The 25,901-nt window shown below is 48.7% G+C and overlaps 2 protein-coding genes across 8 annotated transcripts; both read right to left on the reverse strand.

The window, feature by feature from the left end:
• Positions 1 to 487: 487 nt before the first annotated feature.
• KCTD17 (potassium channel tetramerization domain containing 17) lies at positions 488 to 13,769 on the reverse strand. 7 transcript variants are annotated; one of them, XM_065399360.1, is made up of 8 exons: positions 13,542 to 13,769; positions 11,432 to 11,540; positions 10,071 to 10,157; positions 9,359 to 9,450; positions 4,253 to 4,348; positions 3,701 to 3,826; positions 2,814 to 2,936; positions 1,234 to 1,288 (listed from the first exon to the last, which is right to left on the reverse strand). In XM_065399360.1, the coding sequence occupies exons 1-7, from the start codon at positions 13,755 to 13,757 to the stop codon at positions 2,862 to 2,864; spliced, it is 801 nt and encodes a 266-aa protein (XP_065255432.1). In that variant the 5' UTR covers positions 13,758 to 13,769; the 3' UTR covers positions 1,234 to 1,288; positions 2,814 to 2,861. The 7 variants fall into 7 exon arrangements, with proteins under 7 accessions (XP_065255469.1, XP_065255415.1, XP_065255441.1 ...); XM_065399397.1 differs by lacking the exons at positions 2,814 to 2,936; positions 10,071 to 10,157 and adding an exon at positions 2,370 to 2,641 and having other exon boundaries at positions 488 to 1,379; XM_065399343.1 differs by lacking the exon at positions 2,814 to 2,936 and having other exon boundaries at positions 488 to 1,288.
• Positions 13,770 to 16,914: 3,145 nt separating this feature from the next.
• Positions 16,915 to 20,726, reverse strand: MPST (mercaptopyruvate sulfurtransferase). The gene is made up of 3 exons (XM_065414680.1): positions 20,679 to 20,726; positions 18,889 to 19,526; positions 16,915 to 17,721 (listed from the first exon to the last, which is right to left on the reverse strand). The coding sequence occupies exons 1-3, from the start codon at positions 20,723 to 20,725 to the stop codon at positions 17,423 to 17,425; spliced, it is 984 nt and encodes a 327-aa protein (XP_065270752.1). The 5' UTR covers position 20,726; the 3' UTR covers positions 16,915 to 17,422.
• Between the last annotated feature and the right edge of the window lie 5,175 nt (positions 20,727 to 25,901).

The following is a 25,901-nucleotide window of genomic DNA, read 5'->3' on the forward strand; positions in this document are numbered from 1 at the left end:
TGGGAATGTCTCTGTCACTTTAGCCAGGAACCAGGAGAACATCCCTTTCCACCCCTGAGAATGGAAGACAATGTGTGCAATAAATATCAGTATTTAGGTACATTAGGGTCAGAGTAGGTGACCAGGAGCACAGGCCAGGGCCAAGCCTCCAGGCTGGGGTGCACCCAGCAAACAACTTTTGTATGATGCGTGTTTATGAATTTTATCCTGGGCCGTGAGCAATGGACACAGCTTCCTTAGCCCAACATCATTTCCACTGGGACCGTAAGTCTCCTGGCCTACAGAGTGCTGGGTACAGGGACTCCATTCCCACGCACTTCCTGCCTCACTTGCCAGTCGGGAACAAAGGGGTGGGGAAGGAAGACTGGCTCCGAGTGGATGAGTTCTAATGTCATCATGCAGTTAATCTGAGGCCTCAGTTCTAGCTCTCAGGTCCTTCCCATGAGCACCAAAGTGCTGTGGCAAAAAGGAGAGGAGACAGCCAGTAATGGACAGTCACATTTATTCAGGAGTTATAACACAGCGGAAACACCCCATGCCCAGAAGCACTGGCAGGCATCTCCTTCCTAGAACAGTCAGAAGCTACATCAGAAGCCAGGTACGCCATGCTATACTCCTGCCTCTTTCTCCCCCATTGAAATTAAACCTCTCGCTGCAGGGCCTCTGCGTGTATATTACCCAGCAAAGGGTCAATGCTGCCCCTTTACTCCTTGTGCTAAGCACAGGCTATCTGGAGAGAGGCAGGGATTCCCCATTTGCCCCCTGGTGACAAGCAAAGCTCAACTGCCCTCCCCAACAGTGGCTCTGACAGTAAATCAAACACACAGGCCTGAATCTAGTCAGCAGGTGGGGGTAGGAAGGAAGCGTGTAGCTGCTGAGTTCTGGACTCTCCAGCAGGGGTAACTGTGACCAGTGCTTAATTTGTAGTGAAAGAGGTGCTGGGGCTCAAGCAATGATTTACTTTCAAAACTGATGCGGCAAGTCCAGAGATGCCGGGGCTATGAACTGCCAAGCCTAGAGATGCCAAGGCTGAGCCCTGGCACAAATTAAGCACTGACTGTGTCCCTAAAGAAGGGGAATCCTGTGGGCCTGGGGAGATCGCAGGGTGTGGATTACATCCCCTGCAGCAAGTCAGACACACAGGTGGGGGTATCTGCCTTTCTCAGGGGGGAGGCGGGCGTGAGCTTCAGAAACGATATTCCAAAACAGAACTTTAAAAACAAAGGCAACAAGTTGAGGGTGAGGAGTGGAGTCGCTGCGACGCTTTCCCCCAGAGGGCTGCCATAAACTACAGTACAAAAATAAAGATTTTTAAATGGAAATTAAAAGGCTGGAGTTGATCGTCGGTATCACATCCTGAGGCCTCTGGCTTGTAACAACTAGAAAACGAGAGAGAGACAAAGAACAAAACCAAAGGCAGAGAGAAATCAAGCATGGAGGAGAAAGGGAGAGCAGCACAAATCGAGAGGAAGAGGAAAAGCAAAGTGATGAGAGAACAGAAAAGAAAGAGACATGAAAAAGGAGGGAGGGAGAGAAAGAGAGAGGAAGGAAAATCCATGTGAGTAAAATATACTGACTCAGTATAATACTCAGGCCCCACAGCTGAGGGCAGAGAGACCCCTAAACAGAGGGATGGAGAAGGCCTGGCAAATACCAGAGAACCAATGACTCCCCCTAATTGTAGGGGTGTGGGAAGAGGGGTTCAGGAACCTCCAATTTAGCACAAATCCTGTAAACACCCTAAAAAGAGAGAAGCAAGGCTCCTTCCTCCAGGCCTCCTCACCCCCTTCACCTCCTCCACCACACAACTAGGGCGGTGAGCCCAAGTTCTCTCTCTCTCTGCCAAAAATTGGGGTGCACTTCACACAGAGCTGCCTAGTTTCTATTTTCACCCCCAGAACGCTTACCCTGTCAGAATCTGCTGGGAAACACCCAGCTGGCAAAGGCTGCTTTTAAAGGCAGGGAAATATACGGAAATCCTCATGCAAAATATTCTTTCAGCTACCAAGAGGAGGATTAAACAGAAGCTGCTGGGGAAAAGTCCTGTGTGCACATATGCCAGGCAGAAATACAACACTCTCCCCAGCTCCCCCTCTATCTTCCTTGCCCTGGTTCCCATCCCTCTCAATGTCTCACAGCTTTGCTCTTCCTTCTGCTACCAGAGCCTCTAGTCCAGAACTGTAAGGCCTGCTTAAAAAGTAAGACGCACACAAAGAGAATCAGGAAAGCACAGAGTAAGGAAAGAATCAACCACTCCCTGCCCCCACCAAAGACCTACAAACCAGGGCCAGATCCATAAGAGGGGAGGAGATGAGAGTCACTCATGCAGAGCTCAGAGTCATATCTGAGAGAGCAGACAGGTACCATACCTGCAGAGGAGGAAGAGTGAGGAGCAGGAGGAGACAGGATCCTGAGCAGGGAGCACACAGGACACCAGGAGTGGAAGGTGGGAGGGGAGGCAGGAACCTAGGTGCATGAGGAGAGAGAGTGAGGGAAGAGGGGAGTGGAGGGAGGGATTCTTGGGGAAAGAACTGTGTGGAAGGGAGGAAGTAGGAGAGAGGTGACAAGAACCCCATGGGCGGGAAGGGAGCAGGAGAGAGAATCTGGACAGAATTAGCAGAATCCCAAGTAGATTAATTTGCTGCAAATAAAAATAAAAAAATAAAAAGTTAAATATAAAGTAGCAGCCATGTGTAATAGATCTCCCGCCTCTACCACTGAGACCTCAGCCCCACTGCATCCCCTGCTCCCTGGAGTGGTTCCCTCAGCCTCTTCCCTAGTGCTTCCCTGACACTAGCTGTGTGGACTCTCACCAGATGGGAACAGACGGCTTTATGGTTGGGTTTTTATTATTATTTTCCTCAGGGATTTGATGCACCTTTCTCCTCTGCCTCCTCCTCCTCCTGCTCTTCCTCCTCTGGATCCTCCTCTGTGCTCTGCGGCCCAGCATGCAGTACAAAGGGAAGAAAGATTGGAGACACTTGCAAGACCTGCCATGGTGATTCTTGCTCATGCGCAAGGGCTCAAAGCAGCGGCCAGATTTGGGTATAGGGAGGAATGGCCTGAAGACCTTTAGAGTTCAGAGAAATTCAGGCTTCCTCTGGAACCCTGAGCAGGGATTGTCCATGGGAATCAGGCAGGTACGTCTCCCCACATAGAAATGCAGAGGGTTGTTGGGGACCGATGGATTTTGGTCCTTCCCATGTTCTGTGTGTCTGTATCTACCAAGAAAGCGTGCCCCAACAGAGTTTCTCCCCTCCCTCTCTGGCCTGACGGTGAGGAGAGCGCCTCCCATTTCCACACACCACAACTCAGTGGAGAAAGCGTTCCTTACTCTCCAGAAAGAGGATGTGGTCCTCTAGTCAGCAAACAAAGGTACCCACTGCAAAGCATTATGGGTATTCCCACACTGATGGGTCTGATGATAGTGACACACTCAGCGTGGGTAGGAAGAGAGATGAGGAGGCAGACTGGGGAGGCACGAGAAGGACAGGGGTACCTTGTTATAGTGATTTGCCACAGACACAAGGTCCTGTTCGTTAGGAGGTAGCACTTCATGACTCTGAACAAAGGGACAGGCCATGACATTTCACCACCTGGTTAGCCCACCACTGAGGGGGAGGGAGGAAACAGAGAAGAGGCTCTTATGGTGATGAAGACAAGCCATTAACAAGGACGGTGAAGTGCAGGTTGGTCTCACCTTGGCTTTGCGGCTAGGCTCAGAGCTCAGGCCATTGGGTGAGTTGTACAGCTCTTTGGAGACTACACACAGGAACTCTGTCTGGTCCTCATTCCCATAGTTATAGGATGACCCGATATTCACCAGCTGGAAGTGACAAAAGAGAAAGTCAAAGATCTCACACATGCTTCGCTACACATCCACTCCTCACTGGGAACAGGGATATGGACAATGCCCTCAGGGAGCATGGAGTCAGATACTTATGTGCTACTCCCATCAAGAAACCAGAGGGACTGAGGACTAAACAGAGGCGGTGACACAGAGAACTGGGGGGGGGGGGGGGGGGGGGGGGGAGGGAAACTGCTGTAACACAAAGCACTGTAACCTCACGCAGATTCCTCCAGGCTCCCCAGAGAAGAGGTGGCAGAGAGATGGGATCTACTGGCACTGTACCTGGTGAGTAAGCAATACCCACAGTGGAAGTGGTGTATTGTGGCGCCTTGATGTTAGAGCATGTTCCCTGTCTCTCCTCTAGCACACAGCTCCTCTTCTACCCCACACATCCTGCTCTACCTGCTCAAAGCGCCATCCATCTGACATAGTGGAAACCATCTGAGTGAGCTCTTCTTCCTGGCACTGCAGCACCCGGTACACATGCTTCGGAGGCACCTGTGAGGAAAGTGAGGCACGTCGCTGAGGAACTCTGCCTTCGGGGCAGATGTTCCGGCAGGAAATTGAGCCAAGTGGCTACGTACCCTCAAAAGATTCTGAATGTTATTCTGTGACAAAAGCTGATATACCTGTGGCTGGGATTATAAAAATGAGGGCCCTACAAAGAGGTATACCCGCAACCCAACTTCATATTGCCCTGCCCAAAAAGGGGTGGTATGAGAGGACAAAGGTTTCTGCGGGATCACATCTCATGTGCAGCAGGAGAGCACATGGATTAAAAGGATCTACTATGAGGAGGGGAAGGGTCCAGCACCCAGCATAGGCCACACTCATTCTTACAGGAAGTTTGCATTTGTTATCGTTGTTAATAAAAGCCATTGATATAGTGCAGGGGTTCTCAAACTGGGGGTCAGGACCACTCAGGGGGTCAGGAGGTCATTACATGGGGGGTCACGAGCTGTCAACCTCCACCCCAAATCCCGCTTCATGTCAAGCATTTATAATGGTATTAAATATATAAAAAAGTGTTTTTAATTTATAAAGGGGCGGGGGTCGCACTCAGAGGCTTGCTATGTGAAAGGGGTCACTAGTATAAAAGTTTGAGAACCTCTGATATAGTGCCATAAATGTCCACTGTGCTCAAATGTGGAGCACAGTCTCTGCTTCAGGGAGTTCACAAACTAAGGCAGATAAGACAAAAAGTAATGCAAGTTCGGACATGGGATCACTGCATAAGGAAAGAGACTATGGAGAGATTACTGGTGAAGCAAAGTAGTAGCTCTGCTGCAGGATTCCTGAGTGACCTTGGGGAAAAAAACAACCCACAATCTCTCTGTGTTTGTTTCCAATCTGCAAAGTGGGGGTAATAAGCCTGTTTTTCTCCCACCCTTTCTTTTGTCTATTTAGACTGCAGGCTCTTTGGGGGCAAGGACTGTCTCTGATCGTGTTTGTACAGTGCCTGGCACAATAGGGCTCTAATTTCAGTGTGTGTTACGGTAATGCAAATAACAAACAATTTTTAACTCTTATTATTCCTGGAATAAATGGGTATTAAAGAGCGATTTGAAGGAGGTAATCACAGCCAAAGATGGAGGAGTCACGCCTTAGAGAATTTCCCCACCACAGACACCCCCTCCACCTCCCACAGCCTCAGTGACTCCCCACCGATATCCCTCTGCCTCCCCAGTGATAGTGCACTAAAAGGAACAGGCTGGCTTCTTTCTGGAGTTGCAGGCGCACACAGACAATGCACCTTCCACCAACTATCCCCTTCCCACACTGAAATAGCCCCTGCAGCTAATGCCCTGTCTGGAGGTTCAGGATATAGCACCCTTCCAGATCAGACAAGCGCAGCATCCAGTGCCACCTCTGGGACTTCCATTTTATTTTAACTACAATGAAGGTTTCCTGCTGGTGGAAGATTTCATGACACAGCATGTATCAGTGGAATCATCCCTGTGTATTTATGTGCCAGCAAACACCTCCCATTTATGTGACAGGGCCAGCTGGGCTGACACACCAGGAATTAAACCAAGAACCTCCAGAACTAAAAGTATTGGCTGCTACAGCTTAAGCTAAAGCTCTGTGGCTGGGGCTGTAACAACTCATATCTTCTACAGATAGTCACAGAGAGGGATCAGTAACACCCACCCACCAGTGGGTTATTTTTCCACGGCACGGCACTTCCCCACTTTGAAAAAGAGGGCAAAGAGATAAGCACAGATATAGATAGGGGTAGGGAATTGGACATTAGAAGGAGGGGGCGGATGGACACTACGGGGTCCGTACCAAAGTGCATAACTAATGGGAGAAAGGATAGACAGCATACGGTAAGATGTTTATACACCAATGCGAGAAGCCTAGGTAACAAAATGGAGGAATTGGAGCTCCTGGTCCAAGAAATGAAACCTGATATCATAGGAATAACCGAATCATGGTGGAACTGTAGTCATGACTGGAGTACAGGTATGGAAGGGTATGTGCTGTTTAGGAATGACCGGAAAAAAGGTAAAGGTGGGGGTGTGGCACTGTATGTGAATAATGAGCTAAAATGTAAAGAAATAATAAGTGATGGAATGGATAAGACAGAGTCTGTCTGGGCAATGATTACACTGGGTAAAAGAACTACTAGAGCCTCCCCTGAGATACTGCTTGGGGTGTGCTATAGACCGCCGGGATCTAGCCTGGATGCGGACAGAGAACTATTTAATGTTTTTAAGGAAGTAAAAACTAATAAGAGCTGTGTGATCATGGGGGACTTTAACTTCCCAGACATAGATTGGGGAACAAATGCTAGTAACAATAATAGGGCTCAGATGTTCCTAGACGTGCTAGCAGATGAATTCCTTCATCAAGTAGTAGCTGAACCGACGAGGGGGGATGCCATTTTAGATTTGGTGCTGGTGAGTAGTGAGGACCTAGTTGAGGAAATGGTAGTAGGGGACAACCTTGGCTCGAGTGACCATGAGCTAATTCGGTTTAAACTAAATAGAAGGATTAACAGAAATAAAACTGTGACTAAGGTTTACGATTTCAAAAAGGCCAACTTTAATAAATTAAGGCAACTACTTAGGGAAGTGGATTGGGCTAACATACTTAGAGAGCTAAAGGCAGATGAGGCCTGGGATTATTTCAAGCTGAAGTTGCACGAGCTGTCCGAGGCCTGGATCCCGAGAAAGGGGAAACGATTAGTAGGCAGGAGAATTAGACCTAGCTGGATGAGCGGGCGTCTCAAAGGGGCGATTAAGAAAAAACAGAAAGCGTACAAAGAATGGAAGAGGGGACAGATCGGCAAGGAAACCTACCTTATTGAGGTCAGAGCATGTAGGGATGCGGTGAGAAAGGCCAAAAGCCGTGTAGAGTTGGACCTCGCGAGGGGAATTAAATCCAATAGTAAGAGGTTTTATAGCCATATAAATAGGAAGAAAACAAAGAAAGAGGAAGTGGGACCGCTGAAGCATGTAAATGGAGTGGAGATTAAGGATAATCTAGGCATGGCACAATATCTAAATGAATATTTTGCGTCGGTGTTTAATAAGGCTAATGAAGGGCTTAGGAATAGAGGGAGCGGGACAGAGGGGAATAAAGGAGGGGCGATTGCAATTACAGTATCAGAGGTGGAAGCCAAACTTGACCAGCTAAATGGGACTAAATCGGGCGGACCGGATGATCTCCATCCTAGAATATTGAAGGAGCTGGCGCGAGAAATTGCAAGCCCCTTGGCGATAATTTTTAATAAATCTGTAAACTCGGGGGTGGTACCGATGGACTGGAAAATAGCTAATGTGGTTCCTATTTTTAAGAAGGGGAAAAAAAGTGACCCGGGTAACTACAGGCCTGTTAGTTTAACTTCTGTAGTATGCAAGGTCTTGGAAAAAATTTTGAAGGAAAAAGTAGTTAAGGACCTTGAGGTGAATGGCAATTGGGACAAATTACAACATGGGTTTACGAAAGGCAGATCGTGCCAAACCAACTTGATCTCCTTCTTTGAGAAAGTAACAGACCTTCTAGATAAAGGAAATGCGGTGGATCTAATTTACCTCGATTTTAGTAAAGCGTTTGATACTGTGCCGCACGAGGAATTATTGGTTAAATTGGAAAAGATGGGGATCGATATGAAATTCCAGAGGTGGATAAAGAACTGGTTAAAGGGGAGACTGCAGCGGGTAGTACTGAAAGGTGAACTGTCGGGTTGGACGGAGGTCACCAGTGGGGTTCCTCAAGGTTCGGTTTTGGGTCCGATTTTATTCAATCTATTCGTTACTGACCTCGGAACCGAATGTAGGAGTGGGCTGATAAAGTTTGCGGATGACACAAAGTTGGGAGGTATTGCCAATTCGGAGAAGGATCGGGATATTCTGCAGGGAGACTTGGATGACCTTGTAAATTGGAGTAACAATAATAGGATGAGATTTAATAGTGAGAAGTGTAAGGTGATGCATTTAGGGATGACTAATAAAAATTTTAGTTATAAGTTAGGGACGCATAGGTTGGAAGTGACGGAGGAGGAGAAGGACCTCGGAGTCCTGGTTGATCGCAGGATGACTATGAGTCGGCAATGTGACGTGGCTGTGAAAAAAGCTAATGCGATTTTGGGATGCGTTAAGCGAGGTATTTCTAGTAGGGACAGGGAGGTGCTGCTTCCGTTATACAAGGCGCTGGTGAGACCTCATTTGGAGTACTGTGTGCAGTTCTGGTCTCCTATGTTTAAAAAGGATGAACTCAAACTGGAACGGGTACAGAGAAGGGCCACTAGGATGATCCGAGGAATGGAAAACCTTTCCTATGAAAGGAGACTCGAGGAGCTCGGTTTGTTTAGCCTAACCAAAAGAAGGCTGAGGGGGGATATGATTGCTCTCTTTAAATATATCAAAGGGATTAATACCAAGGAGGGAGAGGAATTATTTCAGCTCAGTAGTAATGTGGACACGAGAACGAATGGATATAAACTGGCCGTGGGGAAGTTTAGGCTTGAAATTAGAAGAAGGTTTCTAACCGTCAGAGGGGTGAAATTTTGGAACAGCCTTCCGAGGGAAACGGTGGGGGCGAAAGACCTTTCTGGCTTCAAGATTAGGCTTGATAAGTTTATGGAGGGAATGGTTTGAAGGGATAATGTGATTTTAGTCAATTAGGCATTAACGTGCCATCGCGGGTAAAATGAGGGTCCGGCTGTAGAATCTTGCCTGTATGCTCGGGGTTCTGCTGATCGCCATATTTGGGATCGGGAAGGAATTTTCCTCCAGGGTAGATTGGCAGAGGCCCTGGAGGTTTTTCGCCTTCCTCCGCAGCATAGGGCAGGGGTCGCAGGCTGGAAGATTCTGTTGTGGGTGGGTCAGCTTTTGTGGCCTGCATCATGCGGGAGGTCAGACTAGATGACCATATTGGTCCCTTCTGACCTTAAAGTCTATGAGTCTATGAGTCACTGTCCCTCGCATATTTGACCTCTCTTCTAGCTCTCCATCCCCTCTCCCCCTCCCCCCAGCCTTCTCTCTCCATTTTCCCTCAGACCTGTGTTACGGTGTAGTTCTTCTCCTCCAGTCTGTCCTTGATTATTCTGATTAAAGGGCCGATGTTATAGAATTCAGCTTCTTCTAGAACCCCTAGAAACACAGAGAGTGTAAAAGACATGGGAATAAGTATTTGTCCTTCTTAGTCCCATTTCCCAGTACTCAGAGCTTCCTGAAGGGAAAGCCCCATCTGGCTGCTTCAGGAATTCACATGCCTGTACCAAGAACTCTCTCCCCTGGGGAGAAGGGACACCACAACATCCCACATGAACAGTTCTCTGGTGCCTGGAAGCTCTTACACCTGGGGATTGAATTCAGGCCCCCTTTATTACTGTACCAAGGGGAGGCGCAGGGGTGACTAACCTAGTTACGATGTCAGGGCTCTACAACTGGAGACAGAACCCTAGCTCTCTGGTTAATGTTCCCAGGATTCATCCTACTGGGAAGTGCACCCATATCCCTACCCTGGCTGTTATTCCAGAAGGAGGACACTACCCAGGCTTGCAGGTTATTTTCCCAGGGCAGGTTCAGGGCTCTACCTATTGGGCACTGAACCCAGGCACCCTGATTATTGACCCAGAGTGTCTATGAACTAGAGTGAATTTAGGCCCCTAGCTACATAAGGGCTCATTCTTGCCCTGTTGGTTACTGTCCTGTGGGCTCTGTTCTGCAGGGATTAAATCCAGACCCCTCAGTTACTGAGTGCTACTCACTTGGGAGTGAATCCTGGTTATTGTTGTAGGTATTGAGCCTAGTCTTCTGGTGCCCGTCCTGGGCCTGTTGCTGATCTCTGAATAGCACTTTATCCCAAAGCAGATAAACAAAGATGTGTGTTTCACTTCATTAACCTACAGTAGCTGCATCTGTCCGCTCCCCTGAGACATACATGATCATGTTTGCTAACAGGGAGGGCGTGGGGCACTTTATGTGTCCACAAGGGAGAATGATGCCTAGGAACCAGCATTCAGTGACTACACAGGTTCCCTCTTGAGATCAAAACATAGACAGGGCAAGCAGGTGAGATTTATTTGCCCTCAACCATCCCACGCAGGCCTAGGGTACACAGAAAAGTTATACTGGCATTGCTACGTCAGTCAGGGATGTGAAAAAAACCCACACCACTGACTGACATACCTATGCTGACAAAACCCCTTGTGTAGATGCAGCTCTGTCAACAGAAGAGGATTTCCATCAACAAAGCTAACTTTGTTTGCAATAACAGAAAAACTCTTTCTGACAGCATATTCATGCCAGCATAGTCTCCATAGTGTAGACATACCCTGAGATTCCCACAGAGCTTCTCATTCTCCCACCCCATTGGTCCCTCTCTCATACACTGGGAGAAATGGCATGCTGGGGAGGAAATCGATAATAAAGCATTCTCAGTCACTTAGGGCTCAAACCCTATGGGGCTAACACCAGGGAAGGCCATCCATTTCCTTCTTGTTAATTCATCAGAGATCCTACTGGGCATCACTACCATAGAATCAATCATAGAATATCAGGGTTGGAAGGGACCTCAGGAGATCATCTAGTCCAACCCCCTGCTCAAAGCAGGACCAATCCCCAATTTTTGCCACAGATCCCTAAATGGCCCCCTCAAGGATTGAACTCACAACCCTGGATTTAGCAGGCCAATGCTCAAACCACTGAGCTATCCCTCCCCTCTAGCCACTCCTTTCCCAGCCCCAATGACAAAAGCTTCATGCTCCAAATAGTGGAGCACTGGTGAGGAAATCAGTGTGCACAGGGTTGAATCAGCATGGGTTCACCCTACCATAATATCATACCATCACTAGCGACCAGGGGAAACTCCAGCAAGCTTTTTCTCCTAACTCTCATTCATTTTATTGTATGGCAAATGGGGCACAAAGAGTTCCCCGGGATGAGGGCTCCAAAGATAGCTGTCTTCAAAATCCTAGCACAGGGGAGGGGGCCTGCCACTGTGGGGGGCGATTTTTTAGACAGCAGAATTGGATATGGTCAGGATACTGGGTTAACAGCACCTACTGTAACCCACCTCTAAGAGAGGGATTGGGTGTTAAGAGGGAGTTTTCTGGGTTTCAACACTCACCCTCCTCAGCCATGTCTTTATTCAGTACCAGCTTGCCATGACGGAGGAAATTCAGGATGGGTCCAAAATATGTGGGGTCCCGGTCTATAAGGTATGCACCAGTCTCATCCTAACAATAGAGACAAGCCATGAGGGGAAGAACCCAGCGGGAAAACTTGCCACTGCCCCTAACTTCTCTAGACAACGGACTATAGTAAAACAAGAACTGTAGTAATTCTGGTTTATATTTCTATTAGGGTGACCAGACAGCAAGTGTGAAAAATCGGGACGGGGGTGGGGGGTAATAGGATCCTATATAAGAAAAAGACCCCAAAATCGGGACTGTCCCTATAAAATCAGGACATCTGGTTACCCTAATTTCTATAGCTCCTTTGGTCCAGTGGACAGGACTGAGGGTAAGGAAACCTGGGTCCTTTTGGCTGTTGATTTTAGGGAATTCACTTAATCTTTCTGTGCCTTGTTTTCCCTGTGAAAAAGGGGGATAATGATTAGTGCTGGTCAGGAAACAGTTTTCCAGTCTTGTGAGAATTTTTGAGATTTCAATAATTTTTTCCACCCTGAGTTGGGATGAAAAGTCAAAATCTCAAAAAGAAAAAAAAAAATTGTGAATGGAAAATTCAAAAAGAAAAACATTCAAACCAGAGAGATCAAAACATTTCAGTTCAATTTTGACTTTGTCATTTGTTTAACATTTTTAACCTTAAAATAACTTAAATTTCAAACCAAAAAATAATTTTAATCCAAAACCCAGAACTTTCCATTTAGAAAATGTCAAAATGGGACATGTCAACAAGTTCAAAACGTTCTCCCCCTCCCCCCCCCAAAAAAACCCAAAAAACAGGAAATTAATAAAAATGGACCCTTTCCCAGGAACAGTTTTGATGAATCAGCATTTTCCAAGGAAAAACCATTTTATCAAAAAATTCCTGACCTGGTCTAATAACGATACCTATTCGCCTTCATAAAGTGATTTGAGAGCTACATATTAAAAGTAGCATATAAGAGCGAACTTTAGGATCCCAAACCACTTCCCAAACTACATGCATATAGTACCACAGAAAAGCAGCCACCTCTAGGATGGAAGGCTGCAGCCAACTAGTACACATCACACTGCAGAACAGTAGGGAGAAGAGGCATGTTGGAAAGCAAAATGGGTTAAACCCGTTCTCTAATTTAAAGTACCCTGGGACTTTTAACATTCAGGCAGAACCTTGTTGTTATAGATCTCATCCTAAATGCACATGCAGAGCAAACTGCACAGTACTCTCAATTTATCTCCCTTGAAAGAGCAAAGGGCTGAAACTGATCCTGCTGGGGCCTGAGGTTCTTGGTATTTCACCCCTGAGGTGCAGACCCCCAAGCCTTTCCTATATATAATATGATTCTATACGGCTAGCAGGGAGATCCAAGAATAAAAAGATGTGATGCGGACTCTGGTCTCAGCAGGGCTCCTACCTCTTCAGCCTGTATTGGGAGAAGGAGAATGGAAGAAGCGCTCTGTGTAAGCTGGGAAGCTTGTCTGGTACAATAAAAAATATACCCCACCCACCTTGTCTCTGTGATGGGAGGCTACTTATTGTGGCTCTATATGGTAACGCCATGTCTCCTTGTCAGACCTGAGTCCCACCCACATAACTGGGCATGTGACAGTGGGAGAAAGGGGGGAGCCTCTTGTGGGTCTGGTGCGAGGAAGCAGAGGAGACGGGTGCTGTGTGTGCCACACAGCATCGGGGTGGTAGGCCTGTTTGGTCCCCACTGTTAAGCCAGAAACTCCTCCCATTCCACAGAGGGGACGGGCCAACCCCCCCTCAAGAGGCTCTGGCTGGATGGAATGCAGGGAGTGAGTTCCCCGGGGGGACAGGGAAGGGGTCTCATGCCAATTACCCTCCCCGGCCCTGTGCGCGCCGTCCACCAGTCTGTCTCTCCAGCTCCCTCTTAATCCTGCTCTAGGACCTCGCCTTCCCCCGCCGGGGTTAGCTCCTCCCAGCCCGGCCTGCGGTGTGCTTTGATCCCACCCCGGTCATGGCTCCGCGCTCCCCCGCTGGGCACACGGCAGCCACAGACACACACCCAAGGCGGGGCGGCCAGCAGGCGCCAGCTCGCCACTTACCTGGTCTGACTGTAGCTCCTCCCCCTGGCACAAGCGGCAGAGGAACGATTTCTGCTCCCGGCACAAGGTCTGCCTGGTGGTGAGGAAAACCGTGCCCCCGACGTTCAGCCGGACCCACTTAGCCCGGCTGCTGTTTGCGGGCTGCGGCGGGTGGCTCTCCCAGGTCAAAGACACCCTCTCTGGAGCCTGCGTTTCCTCCCCTCCTTCCATCCTCATCTCTCCCTCTCTGTCCCTCCCAAGCTGGAGACGCCACTGCAGGTGTGGGCACTGGAGGATTCTGGGATCTGTAGTTTATCTGGTGCTCTCCACCCCAGAGGTGGCTGCATTTCACTGGGGCTCAATGTGGGTAGCTATGGGATCTTTGGGGAAGAAAGATTCTGTCTGAATGGCATGTTTGTTATTACTAGTGATGGGCACAAAGGACAAAACCCACCTCCTCATTCTGAACATTCCCCAAATCCCAGGGGTCCCAAGATAATGGAGTTTGCCTGGGGGCCTTTCTCTGGTCGCTGCTGTTCAGTTGATAGCTGTAGAGTATTTTGAAATAATATATAAACCCTCTTAATTACCATATTACATCATCGCTGCAATTGGTCACCAAAGAATCCTGGGAGCTGTAGTTTTGCATGGCCCAGTCTCCCTGCACCAGGATCTGCAGTGTAATCTATGCCACCATTGCTGCTGTAGGTGCTAGAGGATTCTGGAAGCTGCAGTTTACACACCTCCAGAGCAGGGTGTTGCAGTGGTGCTTTGGGTTGAGGAGAAAACTGCTCTGTGCCCATGGGCTGGATGTGGCTAACTCTTCCAATGCTGAACCAGACGGATCTCTTTCATGTTCCTCTTTTGCCCAGCAGGGGGGTCTAAGTATTATAGCATCCACTTCTCTGTTATTGCAGCAAAACACTCATAGAGGATTTGGACGATTTCTGTCATTGAGACTATGTGGGTGCTCATGGGTGTAGGGGACCAGTGTCCAATATCAAAGCCCTGTTGTTTTTTTAATGTATCTGCAGTAATAATCACCTAGTCAGTACGTTTTCCCTGTGGTTGCTACCCCACCACCAATTCTAAACCTCCCTTTCCTGGATTGGTGTCTCCCTGTTCATTCAGTCCCAGGCCTTGCCCCCACCCCCATCCAGGGGATTAATTCCATTCACAACACCTGCCTCAGTCTCTTCTGAGTGCCCCATTCCAGGCGGGCAGGCGGGCGAAGAGGGTTTGAGAAGGAAGAGAGGGTGCCCTTTTGGAAGTCAAGTTGCACATGACCCCTGGCCCAGGTGAAACACAAATGCTTTATCTATCCACCCAACCATGCTTCTACCACGCCCAACAGAAGTCACCTGACTTATTAACTGCAGCCACCTTTGCCAACATTTCAAACAGTATTCACATCAGGCAGAAAAATGCTGGTAGCTTCCCTCCCGAAGGCTGACACTGGCCCAAAGCCACCCTCCCAAACAGGCACCTGACCCTTTTCTGCCAGGGCAATATCCATAAAGTGCAGTGCTGAAACGTAGACAGATGTCTATTAACCTTACAGTTGGGTCTTTTCTTGAGTCAAACTCACTGCCCCTCCCCCCCTTATTTTTATTCCATTTAGGGAGCTAGTTCTCTGGTACAATTCAGTCCCCTTATGCCATAGAGGGGGCATAAAGGCAACAGTTTTCCCCACAGGTGAGTAACCCAGCCTAAAAGGGGTTCCCTGGAAAACAGAGCCAGCCTATGCCACTCCCTTTACAGGCCCCAGTGTAGGGGGTGTGCTGGGGATAGGAGGGAGTGTGGCTGGAATATGCTGCCCTCTAGCTATTTTCAGCTGCTGAGTAGCCCCTAGGCCACCACTGCAGCGGAGTGTAAATTTGAACAGCTTTGAGTCTCCTCTAATTTACAGCAGGAGACAGATAGGCAGGCCCCTGGATGCACAAAGAATATAAACTGTAGGTGGTATAGTCACTTTTGTACCCCTGCTCCTCATCTCTGTATGGCATACCTTGGTTAGAGTGGAGACTCAGGCCCAAATCCTTATTGTGTAATCTATTTTTTTCCTCTTATCCCATCCTCCCGATCTCCTTTGCCTCCATCTCTTTCCCCACTTTTCTCTGCCCCACTTCCTACCCATCTCTTTCCTCCTACAGCATGCACCAGGGAACGTCTTTAGTCATAGCATGAGTTCTTCTGTCAGCACTGGCCCCTGTTTGTTGCCCAGACTTCAGGACCTGGCCCACCCACAAGAATGATGTCATGGTGGGAGGAAGGGCAAATTGTTAACACCTAACCCACCATATGTAATGCAGCCCAGCTGCTCCCTGGGAATTGATCAGGAGACAAACACCCCCTCACCCACCTCTCTCTTCAGGCTGTCTAGGATAATGGGTGTTATGATCAACAGGGACCTTTCTTTAATCAAATACATTGAAGCCAATGTGCTTGTACAGGTGTAACCAAGAGCAGATTAACTCTCTGAATGCACTGAATCAAATACTCCTGACATTGTTTGCTGGGGGAGATTTTCAGCTCCAAGATTTCAGGCAGTGGCCTTGTGAAAATGACTGCCATTATGGGTAGTTCTTCCCTAGGGCTTCAACTCAGCAAGGTATTGAAGCACATAACTAATTGTAAGCACGTGAACAGTCCTGTGGAAGTACCTGAAGAAGAGCTCTGTATAAGCTCGTCTCTCTCACCAACAGAAGCTGGTCCAATAAAAGCTATTGCTTCACCTACCTTGTCTCGCTAATATCTCGGGACCAACATGACTACAACAACACTGCCTACAGTGGGAGTACACTCTCATGCCTAGGGTTAGGCATGTGTAAGTATCATGCTGAATTGGAGTGTGGCATCTGAAAGTCACACAATCGCATGGCTGCAGACGGAAGCAAACAACAGAGAGGTATGCTGTCCCTTTCTTATTTGATCCACAGGGCTCTCCCAGGGAAACTGAAATATACCTACCAAGGATGAAACAAATACTGCATTCACTTCATCAGAACAGCTTCCTTCATAGAGAATAAGGGTATGTCTACACTGGAAGTGTAATTTGCCACCTGGGTAGACATACCTGCGCTAGCTGTGATTGAGTTAGCACACTAAAAACAGCAACGTAGCTGCAGCCGCATGAACTGCACGACAGGCTAGCAGCCCCAAGCACGATCCAGTCTGAAACTGCAGGTACGTCCTCGGGACGGCTCCTCACGCCGACGCAGCTACACTGCTGGTACAGGCATGTCTGTCGGAGCTGGATTTTACACCTCCAGCTCCACTGTAGACATATGCTGGATGCATGTAGCTGTGCTAACTAAACACTCCCTGTGGATGCCTCTGTGAGCGGGGAAGGAGAAACCCCAGCTATACTGTCCCAGGTTCAGTTCAGGAGAAAAACCTTTAAACTCATTAAATGTTTTTATTATGTAACCTTTGAAATGGATACTTAAAAAAAAAAAAAAAAACCCACAGGATTTCAAGTTCCCCAGGAACAACGGTGGATGCAAAACTGGCTCAGAACAAATCAGAGTCCAAATATAAGGAGAAACCTAAACTGCTCCTCCACACATCTTCCTCACTAAGTGTCCAAATAGGAGAGATCATCCCAGCTGATGAGTCCAGCCTGAATCAATTATTCCACCATCCCATGACAAGTGCTTCCCCCCACCCCAATAAGATACTGTAAAAAGGCATCTTCCATGCCCAGAAAAGTGAGGGGTGGGGTTTGTGGGTGAGAAGGGGGAGGGGAGTAGGGGAAAGGGGCTAGAACCATGTGTGTTTAGATTTGTCACCCAAGACCGTCACTCAATACCACCATGATTTTAAAACAGGAATGGCTAACACCATCTCTCAAAGCCTGTTCCAAGGCAATTTGTCTGCACTGCAGGGGCAGAAGCATTGCTTCAGAGGGTCTTGCCTTTGCCCTCAGAGATGACCTCTCCAGGCCGCGCCCGCATGTACCACTCCACCCAGGCACCATCGTAGACAGCCACATCTGGCTTGCCACAGAGGTACGCCCCCAGGGTCACATGGCAGGCAGTGACTCCTGAGCCACATGTGGCTACCACTGGCTTTGAGAGGTCCACTTTCTTCTCCTGGAATAAGCTGCGGATTGCCTCAGGGGTCTTCTCAAAGCCAGCTTCTGTGAGGAAATCCAAGAAGGGGATGTTCACGGAGCCAGGAATATGACCAGGCTCAATTCCTGGAGGAAGAGGAAGGAGACCAACGCAGACAGGAGTTAATCTTTACATCACAGAGGGTTCCACCGCACAACCCCTCCTTGACTACCCTCCACACATACTCGTGCCACGGCAACCCTCCCTCTACAGCCACTGCACAAGGTTATGTGAGGGTTAATGTCTACGTTTGACCACAAAGCATCATATCAAAGCTAAATATTATTAAAGGGCTGGGGTGTGTGGGAGCTACCTTCTCTTCCACCTCCCCAGGTCCCCGAAAGATTGAGTGCACTGCTGCCTCTGAACCACGGGACTCCGCATTCATACTAAAATACACAGCTTTCTTCACTTCTTGTATGGACGGAAAGTCACTTTCTGGGGTGCAGCTCTAACAGCTAGGGGTGGGGATGGGAGCACCCTCTTTCAGCCACATGTGTTAGTCACAATGTATGCAACACCCCTTCTATATGCCTGATTTGAGACTCAGCTGTGGCAACAGGTGAATCAGCTGAGAGGAGAGATGGTTTTAGGGTGAAGGCAAGGAATGGGACTCAGCAAATCTTATTTCTATTCCTTCCTCTGCCACAGACTTCCTGTTTGACCTTAGATGTGTATCATAATCTCTGTGTGCCTCAGATTCCCAGCAGGAGAACAGCTATAATAATCCTTCCCTTCTCCCACCATTTGTCTGCCTTGACCATATAGGTTGTAAATGCTTTGTGGCAAGGCGGTCTCCTACTGTGTGTTTGTACAGCACGTACCAGAATCGGGCCCTCTATGCACGTACCAGAATACAAATCATAATCTACAGTAAATCTGGCTGTCAGATGGAGAACTTCACTGCCAGGGTTAAAGTCCTCATGGCTTACTGCTGGCACAGATGCTGAACTACTAAACATCTTGTGTTTGGTGTCATAAGGCCTTGCCCCAAGGTGAATGTGTTTTAAGCAAGCATTTCCAGCAGCATACGGAGAACAGAACAGTGGGAGAGGCAAATAGACATAGGTAAGCAGAGACAGCAACCACAAAGAGGGATAGATATCAGCCAAGCATCCTCCTCTTGAAACTCATCTTTGGAAAAAGTGAGTTTCGAGCCTCAATCTTCAGCTGGGAACGAGAGTCACGTTTCTGGGTTTGTGCCTTAAATGGACCCCATGTTTGTTACAGTGATGGCTAAGCTGAGGCGTTACCTTCCCTGGGCTCTGCCTCCGTCCCTCTGAACCGCCCTGCAGGGCGAGCATCAACCAGCTGAAAGCGACGTGACTCTATGTTCTCCTCTATGTCCTCATGGGTCTTCACCAGTGACTTGTCCAGGGAGGCATGGAACTCCACAGGAACTGCTCGGTTCTTGCCAGAGCTCAGTGGGTACCCCTCCCGCTGCCAGTTCTTCAGCCCACCATCCAGAAGGGAGACAGCATGGTGCCCAAAGGCCCGGAACATCCACCAGACACGGGGAGCAGAGAAGAGACCTTGATCACTGGCATCATACACGACCACGTGGGAGTCGTTCCCCACGCCCAGCTTGCCCACATACTCCGCAAAGTCATCCGCACTGGGCAGCATGTGGTCATATGGCGACGTGCGGTCACTGCATAGGTCGATGTCAAAGAAAGCAGCACCAGGGATGTGGTGCTCCTCAAACTCATGCCGGGGGTCACGCTTCATCTTCGGGAGGTACCAGGATGCATCCAGGATCTTCACAGCCTGCCCAGCCTGAGGGGACTTGATGGTTTCTGAGAGCCACTTAGCTGACACCAGTGCCCGATAAAGGAACTGTTGAGACATTGCTCCTGAGTCCTGGCCAGATTCAGACAGTCTCTGGGGTTTCCTGAAGGGGGGAAAAGTCAGGAATTAGTGACAGAAGATATTAGGGTGAGCTACTGGGGAAAAAAAGAGATTAGAGCTCTTTGGGGGAGGAACTGTCTTTTGTTCTGTGTGTACAGCACCTTGCACAATGGGCTCCTGAGCACTACAGTAATACAAATAATAAGAATAGTAGAAGAAAAGAACTTGGGCCCCAGGTTACAGAATACAACCCCACCTCTGCTTCACTTTGTGCACACCGGGGTAAAGTCAGCTCTGTTGTAACACCACTGGGGCTACATTAGAAATCGGTTTGGTGGTCCAGAGATCATGAAATGAGCCCAGTTAAAGACACAGAGAGAAATCTAGGGAGAGGAACACCTGCCGAGCCTGCCTGACACCAAGCTGAGTCAGCTGCACGTGGCAGGAGCCTGAATTCAAAATCAGGAAGCGAGAACCCTGTGTGTGAGGCACCCTGGCACCTATGCCCCTTGGGGCTAGAAAGCTGTATATATCAGAGCCAGCACTCTGAACCTCACAAAAGGGAGCTCTGAATTAAGGACTGCCACCGCCCCATTCAAAAAGCTGTTCATTTCCCTGGGTCCAAGTTTTGCTGCTACACACTCTGCCAGCACAGTGACTTTCCTACAACTCCCTGCCCCACAGGAGCATGAGAGGAAAGCACAGCTTTGGGAAGAGTCCTTGCCTCCGTGACAGACTGAGAACTCCAGGCAGAGAGAGGGCTGTCCCCTAGGACCTGGCTGAGCCAGCAGCATCCCCCCTGCCCCTGCCCTGGCGGTATGGACCCTGGGTTCCCACTGCCAGAGGTGTTACACAGAAGCAGACAGGAGTGGCTGGTGCCCACTCCAGGCCACTCCCCTGCCTGACCAGCCCCTACAAGGCACTAACTGCACTGGATACCCCCCATCAGATTTTCAGGGACAGTCTCCGCTCAGGGCTCCAGCGGAAAGCATACTAGCGTGCCAACAAGGCCTGGCACGGCCTCCTTCCAACCCAGAGCCTGGGGATCGGTGCAACAACTCCATGCCCACGAGCGGAGCAAGGGAGTCCTGGAGGCCGCTGAGCCCATGAACCCGCAGAAGTTACTGCCATCGGGCGTGTTCCTGCCCTCTTCCCTCGACTGAGTGACTCCCGTCCAGCAGACAATTGCCCATACCTCCGTGCCCCTCCCGGGTCGCTGCTGCTCGGCGGTGTGACTGACATGGGCTTCAGAGCACCTCCCCCAATGCGCGGCGCTCCCACCCCCTCCGCTCCCTCTATACGTTTGCTCCGGGGAGGAGACAAGCGCCACCTCCCACCCGGCTGCCCAATGGGGGAAAGGGCTGCCCGGGCAAACCAACCTTTAGGAGGCAGGGGCAGCGCTGGGGGCAGATGGGACCCCACGCACCAGCCCTCCCAGCCCAGAGCCAACCCGCAGCAGCTCCGCTCGGCTCCCAGCCATCAGCGGGTGGGCTTGCCGGAGGGAGTGGCCCCGCTCAGCACTCTCCTGGGGAGGGGGGCGTTTCCACACCCCCCCCCCCTGCAATAATGGTCCGAGCCGCCTGCAGGGCGAGAAGGAAATGAATCAAACAGGCTTTTGGCAGCCAGGGTGCGGCGGCGGGAGCTGCTGTCGCTGCTGAGTCACGGCAATAAATGTGCCTTGAGTGGCGTGCAAAGGGAGCGAGGCGCTGCAAGGCTGGCCTCGCCCGGGACAGTCACCCGCCCGCGCTGCACGTGTGGACTGGGGCTTAGTGACCCAGGGCTCCGGAGCGAGCTGCGCTGCACACGCTGCCCTCTGCACCCCCCTTACCCGGCTTCCAGCCCCGCTTCCCTCCCCGTGTGCTTGCCAGGAATCCCGCTCTGGAGCGCTCCCTCGCTGCTAGGGTAGCCCTGCCTGGGGGCGTTTCCCGCAGGGGATTTAGCACTGAAGGGTTTCTCTGAGGCGGGAGGGCCTGGGAACTGCTCCTCCATCACCAGGATTCTTCCTAGAGCAGGAGGACTTTGTGTCCAGCGGTTTCCTTCATTAGGAGGGAATCTCCTGGGCTTGCTGTGTAGTGACATGCCAGCGGGTCTTTAGCTCCCGTCCCTTACACTTGTACTGTGCCCATCACCCTGCCTGATCCCACAGTCCTAGCTTTCTGCAGAGCCCCTTACAGTTTCTTCTGTGGGGAGACAAGGTGGGTGAGGTAATATCTTTTATGGCAGTGGCGCTCAACCTTTCTGGACTACTGTAACCCTGTCAGGAGTCTGATTTGTCTTGCATACCCCCAAGTTACATCTCACCTCACTGTCTGCCAGAAGCTGGGAATGGGCAACGGGATGGATCACTCAATGATTGCCTGTTCTGTTCATTCCCTCTGAAGCACCTGGCATTGGCCACTGTTGGGAGACAGGATACTGGGCTAGACAGACCTTTGGTCTGACCCAGTATGGCCATTCTTATGTTCTTAAAAACTACTTGCTTACAAATCAGACATAAAAATACAAAAATAAAAATACAAAAGTGTCACTTGCTGACTTTCTCATTTTTACCATATAATTATAAAATAAATCAATTGGAATATAAATATTGTACTTACATTTCAGTGTATAGTAGATAGAGCAGTATATACAAGTCATTGTCTGTATGAAATTATAGTTTGTACTGACTTCGCTAGTGCTTTTTATGTATAGCCTGTTGTAAAAGTAGGTACCTATCTAGATGAGTTGATGTACCCCCGGGAAGACCTCTGCATACCTCCAGGGGTACACATACCCCAGGTTGAGAATCACTGTTTTATGAGATCAGCTTCTGTGGGAGAGAGAGACAAGCTTTCCAGCAGCACAGAGTTCTTCTGGTACCAGTAGCTCGAAAGCTTGTCTCTCTCATCAACAGAAGTTGGGTCCCATAACAGATAGAATGACAAGGTGGGTGAGGTACTAATATCCTGGGACCAATACGGCTACAACACTTCACAGTTTCTTCTTTGAGATTTACCCTTTGCCCTAACACCGATTTAGCCAGTCATCTGACTGCGCTGTCAGTGACTCTGGAGTCTGGTTTCACCTTGTTACCTCCCTCCCCCACTGTCAGGGTTTCAGATTTATGCCCCACAGGAGGCTGAAGATGGTTCCTTATTCCCAGTTCCTTACTGGTGGTACCAGCTCCTTATTCATGGTTCCTAGCTCCTTATTCAAAGGCCAAAATTATTTAAAATATATCAGGGTAAGAGTCAATGTTTAGAAATGACATCAAATTGTGATGGAATGTGATAAAGATCCATTAGTTATTTATTAATTACATAAGCAAATAAGCTGGTATTTGATTGACTGTACATGACAAACTAAGTCTCCAATCACCTGAAGTGACATGTGCCTGTGACCAACAATCTGTTCTGAAGGAGCTGGGACAGGCTGCTGCCTGACCCAAAGTGTAGTTCCTGCGCCTTATGCTGCTACATGTCATGGTCCTGCCCCACTACTACCTTGTAAATAGGGCTTGAATAAAGAGCTGGGATTTGACTGACTGCACATGACAAAATAAGTCTCGGGTCACCCCAAGTGACATGTCTCTATGACTGTCAGACTGTTCTGAAGGAGCTGGAGCATGCTGCTCGCCGACCTGAAGTGTTCTTCTTCAGCAGTATGCTGCCACATGTCATGCTCCCACCCCATTTCCATTTTTTACATGGAGTTTGTATAAGGAGCTGGGGCTTGACATGCTGTACATGACAAAATACATCTTTGGGGCACCCCAAGTGATACGTCCCAGCAACCGTCGGACTGAAGAAGCTGGGGTGTGTCATTCATTGACCTGAAGCTTTGTTCTTGTGTGATAAGATGTCACATCTCCACCTTACTTATATTTTCTATATGGAGTTTGAAAAAGGAGCTGGGTTTTGACAGGGTGTACCTGACAAAATAAGTCTTGGGTCTCTCAACTGTTAAACTGGTCTGATGGATTTGAGACATGCAACTCCCTGACTTGAAACTTTTCCTATGAGAAAAATTGTGGCCCATATCACCAGCCCTCTCCCCCACCCCCCAAACACATACACACCTTTTAGAAGGGAATGGGAACAGGAATGGCAAACCGGGCCGTTTCAGAAGGTGAATATGTGGATCCTATGCTTGCAGCTACAGGGACTTGGTGAGTGCTGTGTTTGTTTCATCTGTTTGTTTGTTCTCAATCAGGGTTGTATGGCTGGGCTATGGGCCCCTGAACTGCCTGTGAGACAGATCTGTTTGTGTCTCAGTGAGGGCCTGGTGGCTGGATTTTGAACAGAACTAGTGTTTGACGTCTCTGAGTGGTTATTCCCTCCCTGTTTGCGAGGGAAATTGCTGAACACTGAGGCTTAATATATATCAGTTGCCAGGTGAACAAGAGTGACAAACCAGATAAATCTGAGTGGGGGTTTACAGAGGGATTGTGAAACCAGTTTTAGGTATGTCTTTACATAAGGTAGCAGATAGGGATGATGAGGGAACAACTGCTGTGACCTGCATTGGATGTGCTATGTTTTCCTCTTTGCTGGATGTCACAATAGATTTATCCGAGGCAATGAAGACTTCTTGGACAACCAGATTTGGAAATCATTGTCACAGACACCACAAGGTGATCAGTGATAAGAGACTTGGAGAAAGTAGAAACCAAAGAGGCAGTCTGTGACCAAGAGAGGAAAGATAGTCAGGAGGCATTCAACCCAATGAGAAGTATCAAAATATTTTCAGGTAGCAAATCTACTATAGAAGAACCTTTTCTCTGATGAATGGAACAGAAAGCTACAGGGGACATACCTGATGGGTGTCCTTACCATATGAAATAAGCAGCTACCAAGAGAGGTTCTTCAGCCATCCTAATAATGCAAATAATCAACATCAGCGACTCCATATTAAGAAGAGCAGACAGAAAATTAAGCAAGGGGCAGAAGGACAATAGGACGGTATGCTGTCTCCCTGGAGTGAAGATATGAGAGGTAACTGTAGAGTTAGACAGGTTTATGAAGTTGTCTGGCAACTGATGATGATCCACATTGGAACCCATGACAAGCATCACATGGAGCTACCCAGATTATAGAAGACCTTAGACATCTTGGAAGTGAGTGGAAGAAAAGGAAAGTTTAAGTGATCTTCTTGGAGATCATACTGGTCCCTTGAGTGAGAGAAGGCAGAAAATACTGGAGGTGAATTGTTGGCTGCGTGGTTGGTGTGAGGCTGAAGGTGTTGGATTTGTTGAACCTTTCAGTGGGAGAGAGGCCGTACAATCAAGATGGGCTGCATCTCACAGGTAGGGAGCTAACCTTGAATGCAGATGAACTGGAGCAGCTAGGAGGCCATTAAACTACCAATGCAAGGGGAGGGTGCTAAGGAGGCAAATGCAGTACAAAAGTTCAGACTTGACATCGTGAAAAAATTGGACTGATGTGGCAAAGAGAAGACATTTTTCAATTGCTTATATATCAGTGCTAGGAGTCTGGGTAACAAGTAACAGGAAGTAGAAATTCTCAATGATGAGAAAAAAATTATATAATTGGCATTACTGAAGCCTGGTGGGACAATTCATATGACTGGTTATATCCTGTTTAGGAAGTATAGAGTTGGTAAAAGAGGTGTGTGCCTTACAATGAGAGATTTAAAGAGCTCAGTCTGTTTAGTGTATCAAAAAGAAGATTGAGACATGACTTGATTATGGTGTATAAATACCTTCATATTAGAGGCCTGCACAGGCCTAAGTTTTAAGCCTGACTGGACTTGGACTCTGAGTCCAAGAGGGTCAAGTCATTTTTCAACCCAACCCCAACCCCTCAAACCTGAGACAGCACCACCTCCTGTAACCTGTCCATGTGGTCGACACGAGCCCTGTGGCTGCTTGGCACGCTCACTCCGCAGCAGATACAGTGCAGCAAGGTGGTGGAGACTGGCAGGAGCGGGGCAGGCAGGGACAGAAAATGGGGAGTGGAGCTGACCCAGCCCAAGCCCAAGAGGGTCGGGTTGTTTTCCAATCTGACCTGATCCGAACCGGACACTTCTCATCGGATCCCATCGGGTTTGGGTCAGGTGCAGGGCTCTACTTCACATGGACAAAATATTGGGTACTAAAGGCTCTTTAATCTAGCAGAGAGAGGCAGAACAAGAACCAGTGGCTAGAAGCTGAAGCCACATTCCATTTAGGGCACAGGAGGCAATCACCTCCCGACTTTAGGGAAATTTGCATCTAGATCTGAACTTCACAGCTGCCCATATTTTGGCGAGTGGCATATCTCAGGGCCCAGCTCCTTCGTAGCAGTTTGATGGTCACAGGGACGTGTCACTTTGTGATCTGAAATGTTTGTTATATACCGCCAGTACCAATTACTAATTTAAATGTTTATCACATTCCATCATGTTAATTTGATAACATTTCTAAAACGTTAACCATACA

The sequence above is a fragment of the Emys orbicularis genome, chromosome 1 (assembly GCF_028017835.1).
Source record: "Emys orbicularis isolate rEmyOrb1 chromosome 1, rEmyOrb1.hap1, whole genome shotgun sequence".
In the NCBI taxonomy this organism is placed as follows: Eukaryota; Metazoa; Chordata; order Testudines; family Emydidae; genus Emys; species Emys orbicularis.